The sequence below is a fragment of the Lagenorhynchus albirostris genome, chromosome 11, assembly GCF_949774975.1.
Source record: "Lagenorhynchus albirostris chromosome 11, mLagAlb1.1, whole genome shotgun sequence".
NCBI classification, from domain to species: domain Eukaryota; kingdom Metazoa; phylum Chordata; class Mammalia; order Artiodactyla; family Delphinidae; genus Lagenorhynchus; species Lagenorhynchus albirostris.
The window spans coordinates 92,894,543-92,918,579 of NC_083105.1; the positions used below are offsets into that span (position 1 = coordinate 92,894,543).

The 24,037-nt window shown below is 39.3% G+C and overlaps 1 protein-coding gene across 1 annotated transcript in view; it reads left to right on the plus strand.

Annotated features, from left to right (window-relative positions):
• The window catches only part of GUCY2C (guanylate cyclase 2C), a 79,143-nt gene that overhangs the window by 15,640 nt on the left and 39,466 nt on the right, over nucleotides 1-24,037 (plus strand). Inside the window, exons 4-11 of the mRNA XM_060166837.1 lie at nucleotides 980-1,195; nucleotides 3,504-3,625; nucleotides 5,071-5,167; nucleotides 7,235-7,352; nucleotides 9,413-9,545; nucleotides 14,272-14,357; nucleotides 16,708-16,819; nucleotides 23,218-23,299. Coding sequence (XP_060022820.1) covers nucleotides 980-1,195; nucleotides 3,504-3,625; nucleotides 5,071-5,167; nucleotides 7,235-7,352; nucleotides 9,413-9,545; nucleotides 14,272-14,357; nucleotides 16,708-16,819; nucleotides 23,218-23,299 — 966 coding nt within the window. The remainder of the gene's footprint in view (nucleotides 1-979; nucleotides 1,196-3,503; nucleotides 3,626-5,070; nucleotides 5,168-7,234; nucleotides 7,353-9,412; nucleotides 9,546-14,271; nucleotides 14,358-16,707; nucleotides 16,820-23,217; nucleotides 23,300-24,037) is intronic.

Genomic DNA, 24,037 nt, shown 5'->3' on the forward strand with positions numbered 1-24,037 from the left:
ACGCTAAAAGAAATGGGAAAATCAGGATAAGGAACAGTTCTGAGAAACAAAACTAAGAGACAAATTTAACTGTGGCCGTGAGGAGTTTGAAATGCAAGCAGGACACCCAAGTGAAACCTTTCAGTGGAGCACCGAAGATGGAAGGGGAGGTCATTTTCCTCCCTTTATCAAATACATCTTAAGCATCTACACATAAAGCAGGCAGACTGGAAATGCTACGGTGAACAAGCTGGGTGTGATTCCACCTTCGTGGCGCTTGCAGTCTGGTGGAGGAGACAGGTATTCAACAGGTTCTCCCCCATGATTCCTGGTCTTAGTTATCGAGGAAAGCTCTCCTGATGGATAAAGAGATGTTTAATTAAGGACCTGATGGATGAGTAAGTATCAGCCAGGCAAAGACAGAGGGGAGCAGCATTTCTGGCATCTGTAAAGACCCTGGTAGAAAATAAAGCTTACTATGCTCAAGGGACCACAAGCAGACCCGTGGGCCAAGCAGCGGAAGGAAAACAGTAAGGTCCTCAGGTGATGTCTGTCTCAAAGGCCGTCCGTAGAAGAGCTAGCAATAAGGCAATGCATGGAGGGAAGCTGCAGAGGGCATCTTCTGGGCTTTACAACATTTGTAGTAGCTATGGTGGCCCATTTTCTATTTTTTCTCTGCCCTACTCCCCGAAGTCCATATGTCCTAGCCTAGATGTTAGGACAACCCAATGACAACTCATTTTAGAATAAATCGAAGTAACCAAGCCACACATACAAGAAGACACCCAGAGTATGCGTAGAACATAGCATACATTCAGTAAATATTGTTTTAGATTCACCTGTGAGGGACAGACCTATACCCATGGAACACCTGCTTGAGTGACCCTGTTTCATTTTTGTTATTTATACCCACACGCTGAAACAGCTTAAAGAGGGATCTTATTTGTACTACTTAGGTTGTTAATCCTGATACTGGTTTCTCTCTCACCCCTTGGCATAGCCTTGACACAGATTTGAAGTATCCCATGATTTCAGCTGGAAGTTTTGGATTGTCGTGTGACTACAAAGAAACTTTAACCAGGCTGATGTCTCCAGCTAGGAAGTTGACGTACTTCTTGGTTGACTTTTGGAAGGTCAATTATTTTCCATTCAAAACTTTTTCCTGGAACAGTACCTATGTTTTCAAGAATGGTACCGAGTCTGAGGACTGTTTCTGGTAAGCAGGACCATTAATGTCCTTCTGGCGCTTAGCAGGGAGAGAAGCCATAAACTCTCAGCAGGCCACTAGTTATTATCAGACATGCCTTCCATGAATAGTAGCATTGGGAATGGAAACCAGCCCACTTTCTTACACACAAGTGGTACATAGCTTACATTAATTGATTTCATCCTTAAGCTGTAGATATATTTAGATAAGGCTGTTTGTTACTCCTGTTTGAACTAGGTATATTAAGCATAGCTCTCTGAAGTAGATACCCATTAACTTTAGGTCAAATTGAAATTTCACGTGGAAGTGTACAACACTTCACTGATTCCATGATCTAAATCAGTAGCAACAGGTAAAAATGTCTGTTTTTTTTTTTTAACAGCAACTTTCTTTGAGTCCTTACTTTTTGCCAAACATTGCACTAAGCACTTTCTTTTTTTTTTTTTTTTTTGGTTTGAAGCCATTTTTTTTTTTATTGGAGTAAAATTGCTTTACAGTGTTGTGTTAGTTTCTGCTGTACAACAAAGTGAATCAGCTATATGCATATCTATATCCCCTCCCTTTTGGACCTTCCTCCCACCTAGGTCATCACAGAGCACAGAGCTGAGTTCCCTGTGCTATACAGCAGGTTCCCACTGGCTATCTGTTTTACATATGGTAGAGTATTTATGTCAAACCTAATCTCCCAATTCGTCCCACCCACCTCTTTCCCCACTGCGTCAACATGTCCGTTCTCTACATCTACGTCTCTCTTTTTAAAAGAATTTTTATTGGAGTAAAGTATAGCTGATTTACAATGTTGTGTTAGTTTTGCTGTACAGCAAATGAAAAATGTCTTTTCAAGAACATGTTTTAAAAGTTACCTAATATTTATTTCCTAAAAGGAGTGCATGGAGTTATTCAAGGTGGCCACAATTTTCTTCCTGACCTCTACCCAAATTGTTATTAACTACTAGAATGTAGCGGTGTAAGAAGGAGAGTCTGATGTTGAGGCTGACAGTCTTAGGATATGAGGTCTAAGATTCAATTGAATAATGAACGTTTATTCTATCGGATGTGCAGCTAATGTTTCATATTAATAAAAAGGAATCATATGGAGTGTGTTATATGTCTTGAGAACTCTGAATAAATGTTTTTTAAACATATTTTCAAAAAGTTGCATTTTCTCTTAGAGTTTTTTAGTTAACAGTGATCTATTTTGTTGTCTCAGTGTGATTGACATAAAGTGTCTATGTAATCGTAAATACGTTAACTAAATTTTTTTCTAATTCTTCCCAAATGGCATAAGTGACCTAGCAATAAATATTTATATATTGTAGATTTATTATTTATTTATTTCTTGGCTGCGTCGGATCTTAGTTGCGGCACGCAAGCTGTAGTTGAGGCGTGCAAGCTCAGTAGTTGTGACACGCGGGCTTAGTTGCCCCAGCGTTTGGGATCTTCGTTCCCTGACCAGAGATCACACCCACGTGCCCTGCATTGTAAGGTGGATTCTTTACTACTCGACCACCAGGGAAGTCCCAATAAATATATTTTCATGAAGATAAACCCTCTAAAGAAAAGAGAACAAGTACTATGATCTCCATTTTACAGATAAGGAGAAGGGAAACGAGAAGTAAATGCTGTCATATTACCGTGCAACATATGATAGCAGAGAATGTGCATTCTGCCTGTGCTACACATGTTAGAAATCATTTCTCTCACAGCTTTTCAGAGGAGTAAGAGTGGTGGGGAGAGCAGGATCTTGGGTACCATTGCTAAAATAAAATCACAAAGCTCACACAACTCCAGCAAAGGTGGCAGAAAGAATCTCTGGAAGGAGTCTGCAGTAGCTCTCCACCAAAGCATCCAGAGGACCAAAACAGGGTAACCCTGGGAACACACAAGAATCAGCCCTAAGGCAGCACCCTAGAAAGTTTGGGGTGAACTTAGAGCACACAAAAGTCCTTTCCACACAGTAGGAGAAATTATTCCTATCAACTCTGAATTTTTGTACTATAGATTCACAAGTTTCCATTTATCTGTGATAATGGGACAAGCAGAATAGTTTTCCTTCAGCAAATAACAAGAAGCCATTATAAGGGATTTGCCAAATGTCTACTATCTGTATATATACACGAAGATTCCCTAAAACTTTCCCTAAATTAGATGTCCGTAGTCCTAACCATTGGTATCACGCTGTGTATTGTCTATTGTGTAGAAATGAATTTTAGGTGAACAAGTCCCTGGACAGATCTGTAAACAGTGAGCAAACAACATGGAAAGCCATGAAGAAACTAAGCTGATTTCTTAGAGTTTCTCTTTTTTTCTGTTCTAGGTACCTCAATGCTCTGGAGGCTGGAGTTTCCTATTTTTCTCAGAACCTTAACTTCAAGGGGACGCTGAGAAGGGATGACGAGTTTCAGCGTATCTTAATGGGCCAGGACAGGGAAAGCAATGGTAAGAAGACATGAAGATAATTTTTGGCCAGCTACGTCCACACAACCACCACCTCCCTATGAGTCATTTTGACAAATCTACCACCACAGAGCTATCATCGTTACTGTATATTTTGTGTATATTTGCAGAGATCTGTAGCTGCGGGCACCTCCATTATACTGTTCCTTTTGCTGATTAAAACCTTATCCTCTGAGCAAAATTAGCAGAGTAATGTTGAGCAAATATATTAACATTATGAAAGTAATGATGATGCTAAAATCCAGCTTTTATAAGCCAAAAATGTTATCACGATCCACTATTAGTAAACTGCTTTTTAAGTTCACCACAATCTAATATATTGTTGGATTTGTGACGAATTCTCAAATATTCTGAACCCTCGTCCCCTGGTGACCAAGAGGATGTATTTATTGATATGTAGCCTTAAGCAAAATTACCAGTTAGGCAAGGATTGTCTCACTTCGCTTTACTCTGTCGGTATTTTACCTGCCTAATGATCTCTCAGTTATAGGCCAAGTGTGAAAGGCCAATGGGATACTAAGTTATTTGGTGATTTATTTCACTTTCCACAGAATTCTTTTTGCAAATAAGAATATATCAGGAGCAAAGGAATCAACTGTGGAATTTTCTATGAGGAAATGTTCTTGCTTGTCAGGATTTCCTGGTATCGCTTGAAGTATCATTTGCTGTTATAATTAAGCGTTTGCCATATTAAGAGCCTACCATATGCAAAACGTTAACCAGGATATGGGGAACAAGAAGTATAAGATGATTCATGTCATAAAGTGTTTACGGTTCAACTGGACAACACAGTGTGTGAACAGATCTAAGGAAGTGTCTGCCAGCTTATTCATCTTACTCATCAATCCATGCATTTGGGAAATCTGGCTGCAGTGGATAGGAGAGCTTAGAGAATCAGACTGGAACTCGATCACTGAAATCACTTTCTGAGCTAAGAAGCTGTGACCAAAACCCAAGGAAAGGTGCTTAGGAAGACTTCATCAGTTCTCACATTAATTTATATCTTTTCCAGCTCCTTTACAAGTGGCAGTGCCCTTCACTTACCACTGAAAATAGCTTCTATAACTACTCCAGCCTCGTGTGATGGAATAAGCACGAAGCCAGACTCCAATACTTGACTATCAGAATTATTCATCCACCGGTTTTTTCTATCTCATTGACATTTTAGCTACAGTCTCCTTAAATCAGTAAAATTAAGGGCAAGGACTAGATGATTCTTTTTAAGATCCCATGCAGTTCTCGTCTGCTTCTATGACTGTAAATGAAAAATAAAAGGAGGGGGGGAGTAAATTGGAGGAACTGGTGTTAATCTTAAAACACGAATGTAGCATGGACTTACTGGGTTCACATTCAGGCCCCCGGTTCCCTTCCTGCTTGGGAGTAGACTATTGTATATTTTTCTCCCTGTCTTGCTCTCTCTCCTGCAGTGATTGTTATGTGTGGTACACCAAACACCATCAACATCCTCAAGGGTGACCGAGCAGTGGCTGAAGACACTGTCATTATTCTAGTGGATTTATTCAAGTAGGTATAATGTTTGGAAGAACTCTCCTCCTTTCAGAAAGGAAATACTCTAAGGATTTCTGGAAGATATTCTCTTTTCTCACGTTTTGCACAGCCTAAAATGGGATTCTGTAGATAACAGAATTTATTATCTTTAACACTGGTTAAAGAATAATTATCTTTAACACTGGTTAAAGATAATACTTTAACCAGTGTTTCATTTCTTCTTTATCACACCCTCATTCTTATTTAATTAATTATAGCTTTAGCAGAGATGTATACCTTTGACATCCCTGTCATGTCAAATACAAAAGTTTTATGAAATCCCCATTAAACCCGCATGCTCATTCAACAAAGATCCTGGTCTTCAGCCTGATTTTAAGGTGTTTTTTTTCCAGGCAGTAATAAATCAACTAATATCCCAATCATATTTCTGAGAACGTGGGCCCTATCTATGCCTTCAATTGCTAATGGCCTTTGGTCCTAGATTATTTTTCCTTCAGCCACCTTCGGTAAGAGAAGAATTCCCGTTAAGTGAATTTGATTTACACAGTTATTCTTTGCCCTCTGTGGTATAGTCATTGGGTGGTGATCTTTTCCTCTGCACTTATCTGGAACTAAGGGGAGAAAATTCTGGAGAACAGAAACTACCTTTTATCACATTCCCTCTTTTCACTACTCATTTTCTAACATGGTTGGAGACCCCACAAACAAACTGTGCAAAGGTAATATCTGAGTCAGATGAGGCTTAAAAAAGGTGTTGCTGGTACACCTGTGTCCCTTGCCCCATCAGCTAGCTCATATGACTTCACTTATCTGATTGGATCATTAATCATTCCCTGTCCGTATTCAGACCAGAAGCTTTTCCTGCACTATATCATATTTGCCTAGTCATTTCACCCACACTAAATGCACTTGTCCCAGTATTGAGAAAAATGAAGCATAGGAAGTGCAGGCCTATCTTGTTCACAAAGATAAGCTAGTCAACCGAGCCTTTTAGCTGCAGAATACGAAAAAGAGGGGAAAATGATCAACATTTTATTCCTACAGCCACATTGATAGCTGCTTTCAATAGCTGCTTTGCCCTCTGGAAGGAGGCCTCAATGTAACCAGGCTGGTGTAATTTTATTTTTAGCAAATCCTCAATCAACTGCCGAAGTGTTGGCATTCTTTTGTCACTATTCCCTAAGGACCTCTGGGTCTGTTTCGGAATGCTCATGAGATAGATTCATCTGAAACTAGACATAACTTGGGTTCAAATTCTAACTCTGACACTTCTGGTTCATTTGCCTCTTGGGTATTACTTAGTATATCTTGAGATTCTCATTTGTAAAGTGAGAATAAAAATGCCTACTTGATAAGGATGCTTTTAGGATTAGATGTGACAATATGCGCAAACTATTCAACACAGTCCTCTGTACGTAGATGTGTTCACCTACTGTTTGCCTATTAAATGATGGTCATCCTAGTTACAGCGGTTCAAGCTTGTCAGGTTATTTGCATATTAAAACATTAAAATGATTAGGAAGCTTGGGACCCATATGATTGGCAGTGCCATCCCAGACGGTATCGAGGGTCCACAGTGTACCAGATACTGTCTAGGAGTCGAGGATACAAGGACCGATAATCTAATGTTAAGAAGCTTACAGTGTTAGAGAAAATGCTTAGTCTTTTCATGCTTATGTTTCACCATCTGGAAAGTAAATTTAATTCATAAAATTTCTCTCTATCCTATCCCTAAATCTCTAAAGTGTTATGAGCACTTAAGGAAAAGAAAGTTTCCAGGTATAAGCCAAGAGTCATTAAGCCTTGAAAAGAAGCTTATGTGCCCAGAGCCCCTAAGAAAGCTTCCTCAAATAAGTGTCTGTGTTCTGATCTTCCTTTCCATTTGTGTATGTTAACCACAGCTGCCTAATTTCTGCTATTCAAGGTAGCAGGTGTAGAAGAAACTTACCTGGGAAAAGTAGAACATTTTGCAGGAAAAAGATGTTTTAAACTATTTCAAGCCTGCTGTATGAATTTTAGAAGCTCCATTTCTATTTTTGGAGGAATCTAATTTTCATGAGAAACTTGTACTTTTTATTCCAGTGACCACTACTTCATGGACAATGTTACAGCCCCCGACTATATGAAAAATGTTCTTGTTCTGACACTGCCTCCTGAAAATCCTGTCTCAAATAGCTCTTTCTCCAAGAATTTATCACTGGTAAGCTTCATATACATATATATATATATATATATATTTTTTTTTTTTTTTTTTTTGGCAAGGGTAAAGTATCATTCTTCCATTTGGGACCCCAATTCTAAAATAAGCAATTCGTTTTTTTCACTTGTTCCAATTCACTCAACAAATGTTAACTGAGGCCAATAGCAGGATTCCTGCTACTAAAACTGTTACTATAGGTCACTGCGCTAGGCTCTAGATCAACACCACAGTGCACACTGCTGTAACATCAGAACAGAAATGACAGTGTGGGAAGATCAGAAGAAGCCCTGCTAACGTAGGGGAGGTAGAAATTAAACAATGAAAGATAAATGAAGTCCCCTACATCTTAAAGCAACTTTCTGCTGGCCCTGATATCACAGTTCTACCTCTAGAGATACATATTCCTAGGTTAAGACATTGTCCTTTTTTTTTTAAATTAGGTTGGCCATTGTTCAGATTTGTCCAGGCGAGGCCTGGTTTATTCCTCTTATCCCAGCATCCCATCTGGTTTAGCATTTGTCCCAGAAAAAGAACCTCCAATTGGACATTAAATCATTAATGTCTCAGGACTTCCCTGGTGGTCCAGTGGTAAAGAATCCGCCTTCCAATGCTGGGAACGCGGGTCTGATCCCTGGTCAGGGAACTAAAATCCCACATGCCGCGGGGCAACTAAGCCCACGCGCCACAACTACTGAGCTCACATGCCTCAACTAGAGAGTCTGTGTGCCCACGTGCCACAAAAACTGCAGACAGAGCCCATGTGCTCTGGAGCCCACACGCCACAACTAGAGGGAGAAAGCCCGAACGCCACAACTAGAGAGAAGCCCACACGCCACAAAGAAGACCAGACACAGTGGAAGAATATAAAGAAATTTAAAAAAATATTTTTTAAAAAATCATTAATGTCTCAATTAAATGCAAGACCCCTGCCTCTAATACCACTTTGGGTTTTATCAGTCACTGCACCTTAACGTGACTAAATTCATCGGATGTTTTCTGCCCTCAGACACAGTTGAGAGCAGGTTTGGAGAGGGAAGTGGAGGGGCAGTCTGTCCTGAGGACCCTGAACAACTTTGGGATGACAAGGCCCAAAGAGCAGTGAGGAAAGTTGGGGACCTTTGAGAGAATCACAGTTTTGCCTAGACTAGCAGTTCTAAGCCCTGTGTTTTGCAACCCTGCCAAAATTAGGGGCTGCAACCCCTTTGGGGGCTGGGTCTTAACTGATTCTTTTCATGTCATGAAAGGATGATTTCAGCAAAAGACACTGAAACCAATGAGAAGTGTTTTAGTTTTTCCTTTTTATATTTTCTAGCAAATATACTTCTGGGTGTAGTAGTATTCACATATCATTTGCACAGCTTCTAGGCTCTGGCAAAAGTCTGATTCTTCACAGGTGGGAGTTCCAAAGTGTCTGAGCCGACAGAACTCACGTGGTCTCGGGGGGGCACAGAACTTTTCATCCATAGCCCATCTCTGTGAAGACAACCACACAACTGTTGCAAAGGCAGAGGAGTTCTGACCCCCTTCTTACGTTTCCCAGGGCAGATCTTTGTGGCTTGAACTAACACCCAATCAGGACTATCTCCAAAGCAAATTCAATGGTATCACCCAATCAAAACTCTTCCCACCCCATCAGGATACTCAAAGGCAGTGGGGTTGTTTTTGTTGCCGTTCTCTTTTCCTCTTAAATGAAAGCGTTATTTCTATATAAAACCTTACAGGAATCGAAAATGCTGTATGTTGTCCTTCCTGGTCAAAGTAAAATATTTTCTCATCATGGGAAGGAGGAAGCACAGCTGCTTTTAGATACTTCCCTAAAGGCAGGGTATGCAGTTTATTGATCCCAAGAGAAGACAGAATTGTCACGTGGGGATGATAAAGAGCCCTGGTCCAAGAAAAGTTTTTCCAAAACTTCCTTTAATACCACCCCTACAATTCCCCTAATATTCCTTTACCTTTCCAGTTACCCTGCTGACCCCAAGAATGTGTTTCTCCAGGTTCAAGACCAGAATCTTTTTTTTTTCTTGGAACTCATTTTAAGATTTTCCTTTCTCATTCAGACAAATGATTTCGCTGCTGCCTACTTTAATGGAGTCTTGCTCTTTGGACACATGTTGAAGATATTTCTTGAAAATGGAGAAGAAGTTACCACCCCTAAATTTGCTCATGCTTTCAGGAACGTCACTTTTGAAGGTACCGGTTTCCTAGGAGCAAACAACACTTACCTAACAGTTTCTAGAGGAATCTGATGAAATATGGGCCCTATGGGCAGACTTTGGGAAGCAAAGAGAGGGTGTGGCAATAAATGGATCAACAGCTAAATACCTTTTAACTTAATTGGAGGCAAACATAATTGCATAAACCTCGGGGATGCTATAATCTATAACTAGACCCCAGTTTATGCTTCAGAACTTGAGAATCTTTGGATATCAAAGAAAGAGCAGGTAGCTCAGGCCCGGTACTTATGAACAAGCTCATCACAGGGCATTTCGGGCAGTGATGTCCTGACTCTGCTTAGAGACCAGCAAGAAGAGAAGTAGCTGCAGTTTAATTTTCGTCCTTCCATATCTCCCTTTCTGTCCTTTCACCATTGAGTATGATGTTAGCTGTGGGTTTTTCATATATGGCTTTTATTATGTTGAGGTAGTTTCCTTCTGTTCCTAGTGTGTTGAGTGTTTTATCATGAAAGTATTGAATTTTGTAAAATGCTTTTTCTGCATCAATTCATATGATCATGCGTTTTTTTTCTTCATTCTCTTGTAGTGTATTATATTGATTAATTTTTATATGTTGACCCATCCTTGCATTTCAGGAATTAATCTTATTTTGTCATGTTGTATTCTCCTTTGAATATGCTATTGAATTCTGTTTACAAATATTTTGCTGAGGATTTTTAGATCAATGTTCATAAGGGATATTGGTGTGTAGTTTTCTTTTCTTTTGGTGTCATTGTCTGGCTTTGGTATCAGAGTAATTCTGGCCTCATAGAATAAGTTAGGCAGTGTTTCTCTCTCTTCAGGTTTTTGGAAAAGTTTGAGAAGGATTGGTGTTAATTATTTTTTTAATGTTTGGTAGAATTCACTGGTAAAGTCATTAGGTTCAGGGCCCTTTCTTAGGGGGTAGAGGGTCTGGAGATTTTTGACTACTGATTCAGTCTCCTTACTAGTTATCGGTCTATTCAGACTTTCTGTTTCTTCATGGTTTTGTTTTGGTAGGTTTTGTGTTTCTAGAAATTTGTTCATTTCAACTAGGTTATCAAATTTTTTGGCATACAGTTGCTCATGGTACTGCCTTATATTCCTTTTTATTTCCTTAGAATTGGTTGTAATGTCTCCACTTTCGTTTATGATTTTAGTAATTCAAGTCTTCTCCTTTTTTCCTTATTCTGTCTGGCTAAAGGTTTGTCAATTTTGTTGAACTTTTTGAAGAACCGACTTTTGGTTTCAATTGATTTCCTCAATTGATTTTCTATTCTGTATTTCATTTATCTCTGCTCTAATCTTTGCAACTTCCTTCCTCTGCTAGCTTTGGGTTTAATTTGTTCTTCTTTAACTAGTTCCTTAAGTTGTAAAGTTAGGGTGTTGATTTGAGACCTTTGTTGTTTTTTAATGTAAGCATTTATAGTTATAAATTTCCCCTTAACACTGCTTTCACTGTGTGTGCCCCGTAAGTTTTGGTGTGTTGTTTTTTTTTTTTTTTTTTTTTTTTCTGTACGTGGGCCTCTCACTGTTGTGGCCTCTCCCATTGCGGAGCACAGGCTCCAGACGCGCAGGCTCAGCGGCCATGGCTCACGGGCCCAGCTGCTCCGCGGCATGTGGGATCTTCCTGGACCGGGGCACGAACCCGCGTCCCCTGCATCGGCAGGCGGACTCTCAACCACTGCGCCACCAGGGAAGCCCGGTGTGTTGTATTTTTATATTCATCTATCTCTAGGTCATAAAATTTTTCCCTTGTAATTTCTTCTTTGATCCATTGATTGTTTAAGTGTGTGCTGTTTAATTTCCACAAATTGGCGAATTTTTCAGTTTTCCTTATGTTATTGATTTCTAACCTCAGCTCATTGTGGTCAGAGAAGATACTTTGTATGATATCTATCTTTTAAATTTTACTGAGACTTAATTTGTTGCTTAACATATGGTCTATTCTGGAAAATGTCCTACAGGCACTTGAGAAAAATGTGCATTCTGTTGTTGGGTAGAATGTTCTGTATTTGTCTCTTATATCTAGTTGGTTTATCATTTTGTTCAAGTCCTCTGTTTCCTTACTTATCTTCTGTCTTGTTATTCTATCCATTAGTGAAAGTGGAGAGTCCACTCCACTGTCCATCTCTCTCTCTCTCTTTTTTTTTTTTTTTTGGCTGTGCTGGGTCTTTGTTGCTGCGCACGGGTGTTCTCTAGTTGTGGCGAGCAGGGGCTACTCTTCGTTGCGGTGTGTGAGCTTCTCATTGTGGTGGCTTCTCTTGTTGTGGAGCACAGACTCTAGGCACGTGGGCTCAGTAGTTGTGGCTCGCGGGCTCTAGAGTGCAGTTTTGGTAGTTGTGGTGCACGGACTTTGTTGCTCTGCAGTATGTGGTATCTTCCTGGACCAGGGCTCAAACCCATGTCCCCTGCAGTGGCAGGCGGATTCTTAACCACTGCGCCACCAGGGAAGCCCTGTTCATCTCTTAAGTCATGTAGGAAACAAAAAGTGGAGTAACACATTGTTCTTACAATAATACTAGATTTTATAATTGCTTGTGTATTTACCTTTACTGAGATCTTTATTTCCTCACATGGCTTCAAGTTACTGTCTGTTGTTCTTTCATTTTAACTTGCCAGACTCCCTTGAACATTTCTTGCAGGGCAGGTCTAGTGGTAGGTAACAAACCCTCTCAACTTTTATCTTAGAATGTCTTACTTTCCTTTCACTTTGAAGGACAGCTTTGTTGAATAAAGCGTTCTTGATTGACAGTTTTTTCTTTTAGCATTTTGAATATATCAGCCCACTGCCTTCTGGCCTTCAAAGTTTATAATGAGAAATCTGCTTATAAATCTTATTGAACATCTCTTATATGTGATGAATCACTTCTCTCTTGCTGCTTTCAAAATTCTGTGTCTTTGGCTTTTGACAGTTTGATTATAATGTGCCTTGGCGTGGATTTCTTTGAATTCATCCTACTTGGCATTTATTGAGCTTCTCGGATGTTTATATTCATGTGTTTCATCAAATTTGGGAAGTTTTCAGCCATTATTTTTTTAAATAGTCTCTTTACCCGTTTTTCTGTCTTCTCCTTCTGGGACTTCCACAATGCATGTATTGGTCTGCTTGCTGGTGTCCCACAGGTCCCTTACACTCTGTTCACTTCTTTTCAATCCTTTTTATTTCTGTTCCTCAGATTTGATAATTTCCATTGTCCTATATTCAAGTTCACTGATTCTTTCTTCTGCGTGCTTAAATATGCCTTTGATCCCTCTAGTGAATTTTTTATTTCAGTTACTGTACTTTTCAGTTCCAGAATTTCTTTCTGGTTTCTTTTTTAGGTTCTCTACCTTTTTATTACTATTTATATTTTGTTCAGACGTCATTTTCTTGACTTTATTCATGCCTTTCTTTAGTTCTTTGAGCATCTTTAAGACAGTTGTTTTAAAGCCTTTGTCTAGTGTATCCACCATCAGGTCTTTTTCAGGGATAATTTCCATTGGGTTTTTTTTTTTTTTCTCTTATTTTGAATGAACCATACTTTCCTGTTTCTTTGTATGCTTTGTGTTTTTTGTTGAAAGCTGGACATTTGAATCTAATAATCAGTAATCCTGGAAATCACATGGGGAATGGGGAATTTTCTCATTCCCCAGGGTTTGCTGTTTTTTGGTTTTGCTTTTTGTTTTTATTGTTGTAGACTGTCTCTGCTGAGGATCAGCCTGAGGTGTAAACTTAAGGTCTTCTCAGGTCTTTTCTGAGCCTCTGCCTTCCCCTGGGCGTGTGTAGTAGCTTTCTAATTTCCCCCACATATGCAGTTGCTTGAATATTCTAGTCTTCAATGTCTGTCTCTCAAAGGGGAAAAAGAGAAAAACGAAGGGGGATTGAGGGGAGCACCAACCCTTTACATCCCTTGACAGTCATAATCAGCAGAGGGGGAAGGGCTTCAACAATGGGGGAGGTGCAGCGGCAGTGGCTGCCACCATTTTGCCTGCACCTCTGTGAACCTGCTAGCTGTACCTATAACCTGGAACAAGTTAGTAATATTTCTGACCTCAGACTTCTCATCAATAAAATGGAGATAGTAACAGCTTCTATGTCATGGTATTTGGGGAAGAATAAAATGATAAATGCATATAAAGCACTTAGCACAGAGCCTGGTCTAGTAAACACAAAATAAGTATTAGCTGTTATGTTGAACCATGTGAAATTGCTGATATTTCATCAATTTTTTTCTTTTACCTAAACAGCCATTTCATAGGCTCATCCTATATGGCTATAATTTCATAGTTGAGAAAACTGAGACTCAAATAACTTAACTTTTTCAACTTAACTTTTTCAATGTGTTCAGCTCATACATGGTAGTGAAGGGATTTTGACCTTTTTACAGTCTAAGTTAGATTATGGAGCGACAAACACTGTGCCACTAGTTTAGTCAATACTCTCAACAAAAACTTGTCACTAATAATCAGGAGAAGTCTACTGACTGATTACATTTAGTGTCACCATTCTAAATGCAATGAAAAAGAATTTTCCTTCTAACTAATAACATCTCTTATAAAAATATCCTTCAGAGATCTCAGGGCCAAGAACCAATCCAGATGCCCTCAGATTGCATCATTAAGGTCAATTTTTCAGTAAAATAGAGCAATTTGAATCTATTTTATACCCTCTGTCAGGATGTAACTGGTCTTTCAGTCAAGAAGTCAACAATGGCCTCTAACTCTTTCTGCTTTTGCCCTAGGGCGTGTGGGTCCAGTGACTTTGGATGACTGTGGGGATATTGACAATACTATGTTCCTTCTGTACACCTCTGTGGACACCAACAAAGTATGTCTGACTTCTTATCGGCAACTTGGGGTTAAGTGACTAGGTGAGGAGGGTTCTCCTGGAAGGTAAATATTGGGCTGGCCAAAAGGTTTTCTGTAACTAAGATCTTACAGAAAAACCGAAAAAACTTTTTGGCCAACCCAATACTAGCAAAGGAATTAGAGAAGTTATGTTTAGAATCTAGAGGTTAGTTTATTTCAGATTTATGATCATGCCCCCCTTGGGGCCGTATTCCTTAAACATTTTCTCCCATAGAACTTCTTATTCAGAATATCCACTCTATTTACTGTATAAAAAATACCCACCCAGAAAACACTGGTATAAAGACCAGACTGTTGATGGGATACCAATGAGAAGGTGATGTTTTTTTCCTAAGAATTGTTTATTCATTTCCACAACTAAAAATTTGAATGAAGCATTACCTCTTCTCTCTCCTTCTGAAGTCTCATGAAAATCATTAATTGTGTGATCCCTCTGGTACGTACAAGCAGCCTTCTCATGTTACGCTTTATGTTCACACACTATATATACATAGTACATATCTATCTACAGATAGGTATTTACACACCTACATATGTGCTTTATATTCACACACACTATATATAATACATATCTATCTGTCTGTAAATAGATAGATAGACATACTCACACACCCACACAGTAGGTTCTTTGAAGAAAGGGGTGGATCTCATTTCTCCACGTCTCCTGTGCTTAGCTTCTTACCTGGCACATAGGTGACGGCTGCTAAGTGTTTAATTTAAAAACAAAAATACCTGCCTTTATGTCACCCAGAGTTGTGCCCATCATGAACTAGAAGCCACTGTTCTAACCAACCAAATGGTAGGTAGAAACCTTTTCTTCTTTAAGAAGTTAGGTCCTGACATAACCAGGAATCTACTAGAAAAAGTTTTTCATTTTTTCATGTAATTTTCCAATATGAGCATTCTGACATCCCTAACTCATATATTGAGTGTATGTATTGACCCGGCTTTGTAAAAGACAACTATCATGCGAAATGTGGAAAGCTAGAGAAAAGATGCTCAGATCGAGAAAGTTAAACTAGAAGTTCGGGGCGGGGGGTAGCAGCATTTCAGAAAAGTAATGCATCGTTTTTAGTTACATTGTTTTACTTATACTGAACCTTTACTACAATGCTGTATTTGGCATCATACCATGGGAATACCTTAAAATGAAATCTGCTCGATACTTCAGTTTCTAGTAGTAACTACTGAGGTAACTACATGCCCCTCTAAGTTATTTGCACCTGGGATGATGGCTTTGCCTCCCTTGGAGAGAGGCAGATACCTGCGGTGAGATTCTATGTCAGCCTTATGATTGCTCTTCAAAATGAAAAATGTGGTTCTGTGCACTTGCTGTCTCCACAGGCAAGTCTAGTTGAACTTTTCAATAATCTAATGCCATCAGTTGTGCTATATGATATGTATCCATGGGGAAACCAGGGGTTAATTCTCAAAACATAGGGCTATAGATAGGTTATTCCATAACCAGAGTAGGTCTCAGTAGAGATATAATCTACCAGCCCCTAATACATAGGATATTTTCTATCCTCAATATATGCAAGTTTATATTCTGTCTTCAAGTTAAGAGTATAATTTTGAGAATGTAAAGTTTTGTCCAGAATGTTTTGAGGGAGCAGTGGTGAATGTAGAAGGATGAACATTCTCCAGATGCCTCTTACAAAACTGACTCAATATATGCAGCAGTAATTTAAGGGTATATTAATATTTCCATTGACAGATTACTTGAAAAAGAAACCTTTTATCTTGGAAACCTAGTGAATGCCGTGTCTAAGAAAGTACATTAGAGCGTAGGGCTAGAAGAGATTCAAAGATTATGTAATTGACAGAACTTAAGAAATGTAGAATTCTCTAGGAGCCCCTTGACGTGTATAAATATGGATAATGGATGTTGGCTATGGTGCATTTTCTCAAGACATCATTTTTAGTAGCAACTTAATATTGTGGAAAACACTGCTGCCTCCCTTGTCATGTGACTTGGAGCTAGCCATTTAATTTTTCTTGCTTCTATTTTAACATTAGTAAAACGAAAGACTTGAACTAGAAAGACCCAAAGAATCTCTGCTGGGCAGGTGTAGCATATGGTCATAAAGAAACAGAAAACTAATCGGCCCACATGGAGCTCAAATCCATGTTCATGGTGAGAACCAAGTAGATCCTGACTAGGTCCTGGCTGGTAACATTTACCTTGTTTCACTGAGAAACATTGCTATGAAATTCAAATGTCATTGGGCAGCACGGCTAATCTCATCAGAAGTCATTCTAAAATGTCTTTTTCTGTTCATCCTTCTTCTTTTCATGCCCCGACACAGTACAAGGTTCTTTTGACCTATGACACCCGCATAAACCAGACTAACCCGGTGGATAAGAGGCCCACATTCATCTGGAAGAACCACAAACTTCCTAAAGATAGACCAGGCAAGGGTAAGATATCCTTCATGAAGCTTCTTTTCCTGAAATTGTCTTTTTGGTAAGGAGAGTAAATTCTGTGGTTTATGAAATTAGCCTGTGTTTTTTGTTTTGTTTTGCTTATTGTCTGTATTAGATTTGCCAGGTTTGTAAACATGGACTTTACGTCTCAGTCCAATGAATAATATTACAGTTCTGATAAAACACTGAAGATATCCCATTCTAATTTAGCTATAACTGTCTTTAAGACAGGGTGTCTTTAATAGGGTGTCCTACCTACCCCTTGACGTAAATTTTCCTATAGAAAACTAGGTTTGGCAATTGGCAAAATGAACACAGAGACGCATAGTCTCACTCCATTTACATTTTACTGAAGGAGACTCATGGAATGTATATTTCAGCAAGGAATACTCGATGTCATTAGGCTGAGGGTGGTAAGTGAGCGTGGCCTCTGAAGTCTCCCCCGTTTCCTCAGAGGACACATACTTGGGTCATAATGACGGTCACCTTCCTACCTGAGATGAGGTCCCATCATGTCATGAAAGCCCTAACACGGCTAGGGCTTCACCCATGCAACTTGCCATGCAACTGTATAACACTGACTGTCACTGGACAGGGCCAGCTGAGTGTCTCATGGGCAACAAGGTCTCAGGACACTCTGCCCATGGCTGTCTTGGCCAAGGCTTTCCACAATGAATAGTAAGTAATTCCATATTACTAATCAATTTTTAGGAAAAAAGTTTAAATTTGAACAAATATTTATGCCCAAAGATGCAAAAGAAAAAAAAAAGGTGGAAACATTATTAATAAAATGACTTAGAAAACTACAATGTATTCAGAAGTGGGGCAACATGCAACCAATTAAAAATAATTATTTACAAAGAATTTTAAATGACATTGGAAGTTATGAGTAAAGTAATACAGCTTTTTTATTTAATGAAAGTCTAACTTTGCAAAACAATGTATAGAAATAAGACTGCAGAAAAGTATGCTAAAATGTCAATAGTCGTAGCCTCCGAGTAACAGTATCCTAGATTTTCTTTTTGCTTTTTTATATATTTCTTAATTTTCTAAATTTTCCATAATGACTCTATTAATTTACCATTTTTAAAAAATATTAAAAATTATAAACTAGAAATACTTCTATCCTAGCCCTGCTCTACAGCCAGAAACTCTGGCTGAAAGGTTGATCTGGCTGAAGAGAACAGTTCTGATTAAATGGGCTTGTTTACATTATAGCTATAACTATGTTTCTAGTTCTTGTGTTCCATGAGTCAAATCTGGTTAAAAATGAATCCTGTGTTTTTAGTCAATAGACATGAGGCAGTTGACTGAAGCAAAGAGAGAGGTAGGAAGTAGGGATCCCATTCTTCTAAATGATTTACTGTCATCATGGCTTTTTAAAGTTGATTTGTTTTCTTTAGCAAGCTTTTTTTTTCTTTTTAATTATCTCTAGAACCATCTTCAAGCTTCCTAGATTCAAGCCAAACTTGAATATATCTCTTTTCTCACAGGCTTCTGCAACTCTATGCTTCTTTCTTTTGTAATTTTTTGAGTTAAAATTATTTTTCCTTTTCCTTAATTATAGCCCTCAGTGACAGAGTTGGGTTGTATTTTTAATATATTTCTTTAAAAGTTTTTAGATATTTTGGTTATTTAACAGAAAGTCTGTACTGTGTAAAATAATGAACTTCTCAAAACATGATTTTTGAGAGAGTTCTCATTATTTACCTAAACGAGAGCCCATTAAATATTTACATTACATACGACAGGGACGTTGCCTCATCCTGGGCAACTTTACTTCATCCTCAGTTAACTAGAAAATTCAGTTAGCCAGAGCTTTTCATTCTTTAACGGTTACATTTAGTTTCAGACTTTACAAATGAAGTAACTCAGTCTTTCAAATAGTATACAAATAAGATAGTTATGCCCGGTCTTTCATCTGTGTACACAACTGCCAACTAAGTAACAGAACGTTTCATCAGGAGATTTCTACCATCACTATCTTTTCATTCATCTGACAAATATTTACTTAATGCCAGACAATGTTCTAAGCACCTGGGACGCAGCAGTGTACAACGCAGATCTGGTTCCTGTTCCGCACCCAGGCCTTCCTCAGCTGCCTCCTGGGTTCCAATGACATCCATCTGTCTTCCTGCTCAGCCCCACCTCCTGCCCACCTCAAACCCAACCACCACTGCCGCCAGAGGGACAGCGCAAATCCAGTCGCATTACCCAGCTGCTCTAACCCTTCGATCGGCAGCTCCACTTTGTCTTCAGAGTCCAAATGACTTGTTATAGCACAGAATGTCCCTGATCTTCCCACGTCTTCAGCCTTCTTTTTCATCTTACCTGAAATCTCTTCCCCACTCTCTCAACTTCCTCCTACTTCCTTAAAGAAAGGGTCTTGCAGCTTCATGCTCCTGGGTCTTTATTGATGCTACTCCCTCTGACTAAAATCTGTCCCACACACCCCCATAGAACTAGGAAACAACCACTCATCCTCAGTGTGTAACTTGGATTTCACCTTTCCTAAGCTTTTTCTTAGCATCTCAGGGGGTTATTGGTCTTGCCCTCATTACACCGGACTTCTAGCATATTACTTATATCTCATTTATTTGTTTACACCATACACCGTGTAAGTGTAGGGTCCATTCTTTACTCAAACACGGTGCCTTGAAAGGAAGGAAAGAAGGAAGAAATGAAGGAAGGAAATGAAGGGAGGAAGGAAAGAAGTGAGGAATGAAAGACAGTATAACTATGAATATGCTGCTATTCAGTACTAATCTAGACAGTGTTAATTTCAGTCCACTTACTCTCTAACTATGAGTATCTTCCTCTGTTAAGTCAGGAGATTTGTTAACTGATCTCAAAGTTCTTTCCAACGATCATGTTCTATGACCTTGGGGTTATAAAACTCAATCTGCATTCACCGTCTATCTAGTTAAATAGGCTGTGATAACCACGGTAGCCACCAGAGGGCAGCAGAAACTTAACCTTAGAACTAATGTGATACGGTGATTGACAAGTATGTTGAATTAAAAATTACTATATTTAAATAGTGTGTAGTATATTTAAATATCATAATTATATTTCATGCAATGTGATGTTTATACTAGGGAAGAATTGAGGGGGCTAAGGACTCAGCAGATATTCCCTCCAACTTATGCTGTAGTCTGGAGGCTGGGTAATTTTAGTAGACTGATGAGTAGAATTGTCTGCACTGTTGAAATTGTATTCCTCGTACTCACTGTTGTTTTTTGTGTGGGGTTGGGGTTATAAGAGTGGTGGTGATGGGAATGGAAGTGGTGATTGTAGTAATAAACGGAATTCACCAAAGTCAAATATGCCCACAATGCAGCTCCACCTCCAAGGGAATAATTTATTTCTGCGCTAACAAGAATAGAAATCCAGGGCTCACATTTTCACTGTTAAATTTTCCCCTTAGCAGAAAACAAGATAACAAGCAGAGGCAAAGTTACAAGTTAGCAAAGCATAACTCCTTCCAATTCATCCCTTATAGAAAGGTGCTGCAGTATGAACCTTACTAAACCCTCTACCTCAGAAAAAAAAAAATGGTTAGCTCATTAGAAGGACATAATGTGATGAAACAAATATGGTTCAAAAATACATGTGACATGTAAGCTAAGTGTAATAGCACAAGAGATTTTTTTTATGTGAATTTATTTACATATATTATTTGGGCATTTTTCTTTGCCTCTTCTCAGAGAGTGAGATGAGCAGGGCCAAGTTTTTTTTCAATTATTTATTTATTCAGTAATTTTTTATTGATACGTGACCAGGTACCAGGTCTGGTGCTGCGTGCTAAAGGTATCAGGATGAGCAGACAGAACACCGGCCATGCCCTCAAGGGTCTATGTTATGGTGCCATGAGAGAGAATACAGTGTGAGGTGTTGAGGTGCTACTTGAATAAGATCTGGCCACTCATCATTCCAGGGACACCTTCATTAATTATATTTTTATTGTATAAAAATTCATGCACGTGATTTTAAAAGCCAAGAGTAGAAATATTCATAATGGAAAGAGTGTACCTGGTCCCACCTCTGTGCACCCCTGGTCTTGCAGTCCCTTCTGCTTCGTTTTTTTTTCATATTTTTAAATAATATGCATATATTTTTTGCTTTGTAAGCTTTAGATGTTATCTATTTATTTCTTGTATTGATAAATGAAGATATAGTTCATTTTCACTAGCCCTACTTTTCTCTAAGCTTTCTCAATATAGTTATATCTTTTTGTCAATACATTTATTGGTGCCTTGTAATTTTAATTAATTTTGCATAAGCTTCGAGTTCTATCAAGTATATATAAAAGTTCTTGCTTCCCAGCCTTGTAAGATGAAGACGTTAGTGTCACTTTCCTTTCTTCTACCTCCTTCCCACCTCCCAGATTCTCCTGTATTTTGCTTTAATTTGTCTGGGCTGATAATATTTTTTTGGTAGCCATATGAAGCCCTCTGTCATTTACCTATCAGTTGAAAATTACTAAACATTTTCATTGTTATTATTATTTTTATAAAGTTAGATAGCATGTCAGGGTAACATTTCTTTCTGTATAACTCCAATGTCTCTCCTTTGTGACACACACACACACACACACACACACACACACACACACACAATGGATTTTTTAAATTCCAAATGCTCAAACTATTTTACTTCGTTTTATTTTTAGATGTGCCTTCCTTGATCATACTTCCCTAGAGTTTCTGATTGGGTCTCTCTTATTTATGCTATAAAGAAGAAAAACCTGTCTCCTTCACCATATTGCTATTACCTTCCAGCTTCTTACACACTATCTGTTGCTTGGAATCCATTCCATTTCTTCTTCTTGAACCCTCTAACTTCCTATTCTAATAGGGATCTGCTGAGGCATGTTTGAACAACGACTTTCTTGTACAGTTGTTGTTTCTTTTTTAATTGATTTTTGGCTGCATTGGGTCTTCATTGCTGTGCATGGCTTTCTCTAGTTGTGGCGAGCGAGCCGGGGCTACTCTTCTCTGCAGTGCGAGGGCTTCTCATTGCAGTGGCTTCTCTTGTTGCAGAGCTCAGGCTGTAGAGCGTAGGCTCAGTAGTTGTGGCGCACGGGCTTAGTTGCTCCACGGCATGTGGGGTCTTCCCCTGCATTGGCAGGCAGATTCTTAACCACTGTGCAACCAGGGGAACCCTCTTGTACAGTTTTATTATTGTTGTTGTCCTTCTTAATCTAGGCTTAGTCCTCTGCACACTCAGAGTCTGCTTCAGTGCTTCGTTGGGTTGGATCCACGTTTTCCTGAATTCCACTGACTCTTCTGCGAGTCTCTCAAATTCCTCCTTCTACACAGCTTCACCTACATGCTAATAAATCACATTCCTTACATACTTCATGGACTTCCCTCAGTGACCCGGTTGAGCTTGGAAAGGACCAGTGGGCAACACTGTCATGTACTGTTCACTCCACACTGTCCTGCTTTTCCTCCGATGTGTTCTCTGTATTGAAAAACAGTTGTCTATTTCTTCCTCTGTGAATCCTCCTTAGGTGTGTTGGTATCCAAGACATCAGATAGTCTTCCCACCAAAATTATTTGTGTGCCAGTAACTATTTTATGTCCTTGTAACATTTGATGATTCCCATGAGAAACGAGATGTCTAAACTATAAGGGTAGATGAAATTAAGCCACTTTGGAGCACATTCCAGACGGTTTTCCTCATAGACCAAGGAGGCAGGATCTGTATTGCCAATGAAGAGATTAATAAAAGACAGATATCTTTTTTTAATTTAATTTTTATTTTATATTGGAGTATAGTTGATTTACAGTGTTGTGTTAGTTTCAGGTGTACAGCAAAGTGCTTCAGTTATGCACATACCTATATCCATTCTTTTTCAGATTCTTTTCCCATAGAGGTTATTAAGAGAATATTGAGTAGAGTTCCCTGTGCCATACAGTAGGCCCTTGATTATCTATTATCTGTTGATTATCTATTTTATATACAGTAGTGTATATATGTTCATCCTAAACTTCTAATTAATTTATCCCTCCCTCCCACTTTTCTCCTTTGGTGACCGTAAGTTTGTTTTTACATTTGTTTGTTTTTAAGTCTGTTTTAAGTTTGTTTTTACTTAAGCTTGTTTGGAAGTCTGTTTTAAGTTTGTTTGTTTTTAAGCTGGTTTGCTTGTTTTGAAGTCTGTGAGTCTGTTTCTGTTTTGTAAATAAGTTCGTTTGTATCATTCTTTTAGATTCCACATATAAGTGATATCGTATGATGTTTGTCTTTCTCTAAAAGACGGATAGCTTAAAAGGCCTCTCCTTTTCCCCATCCTCAAGTTATATTACACAACTAGGATCTTGTGGGGTGTGCGCATTGTCTTTTCAAAGGTCCTTACTGGTGCGTTTTCACCGTCTTCTCTGCCCCAGGCCCTCAAATGCTGCTGGTCGCCGTCTTCACTCTCACGGGGGCAGTGGCCCTGCTCCTGCTCGGCGCCCTCCTGGTGCTCAGGTACCTTGCAGCCCCTCTAACCTGCTGTGCTCCCCACTCAGAGAGGGAAGGGGGCGAGAGGGAGAAGGCACGTCTGTGGATGCTAGTATACATTCACAAGAAGCTCTCTGGACAGAGCTAAGATCATGAAGGCATTCAGCATCAAAGACCCCATCAAGGGCAGAATATTACTCAGTGGATGGATTAGAGCTTTGCCCTCAGAGACGTTTGAACTCAAATCCCAGTTCTGGGCTTTACCGGTCGTGTGGTGTTAACCATATTATTAGCAACTTAAACATGTTACTGGGCTTCCCTGGTGGTGCAGTGGTTGAGAGTCCGCCTGCCGATGCAGGGGACGCGGGTTCGTGCCCCGGTCCGGGAAGATCCCACGTGCCGCGGAGCAGCTGGGCCCGTGAGCCATGGCCGCTGAGCCTGCGCGTCTGGAGCCTGTGCTCCACAACGGGAGAGGCCACGGCGGTGAGAGGCCCGCGTACCGCAAAAAAAAAAAAAATGTTACTCAGCTTCAGTATCCTCATCTGAACTCTTGTGAGGAGTTGAAATAAGGTCCGTATCGTGACCATATACCAGGCATTCTACAGGTAGAAATAGCTATTTCTGATGTTTTATTAGTATATTGTGGGCAATTTCAGAGTCTCTATATTACATACTTTCAGGCCGGAAGAGGCTTTAGAAATCATCCATTCCAAACCTCCTGCTTTAGCCTGAGGAAAGAGAGACCCAGAAAGCCAAATGGCTTGT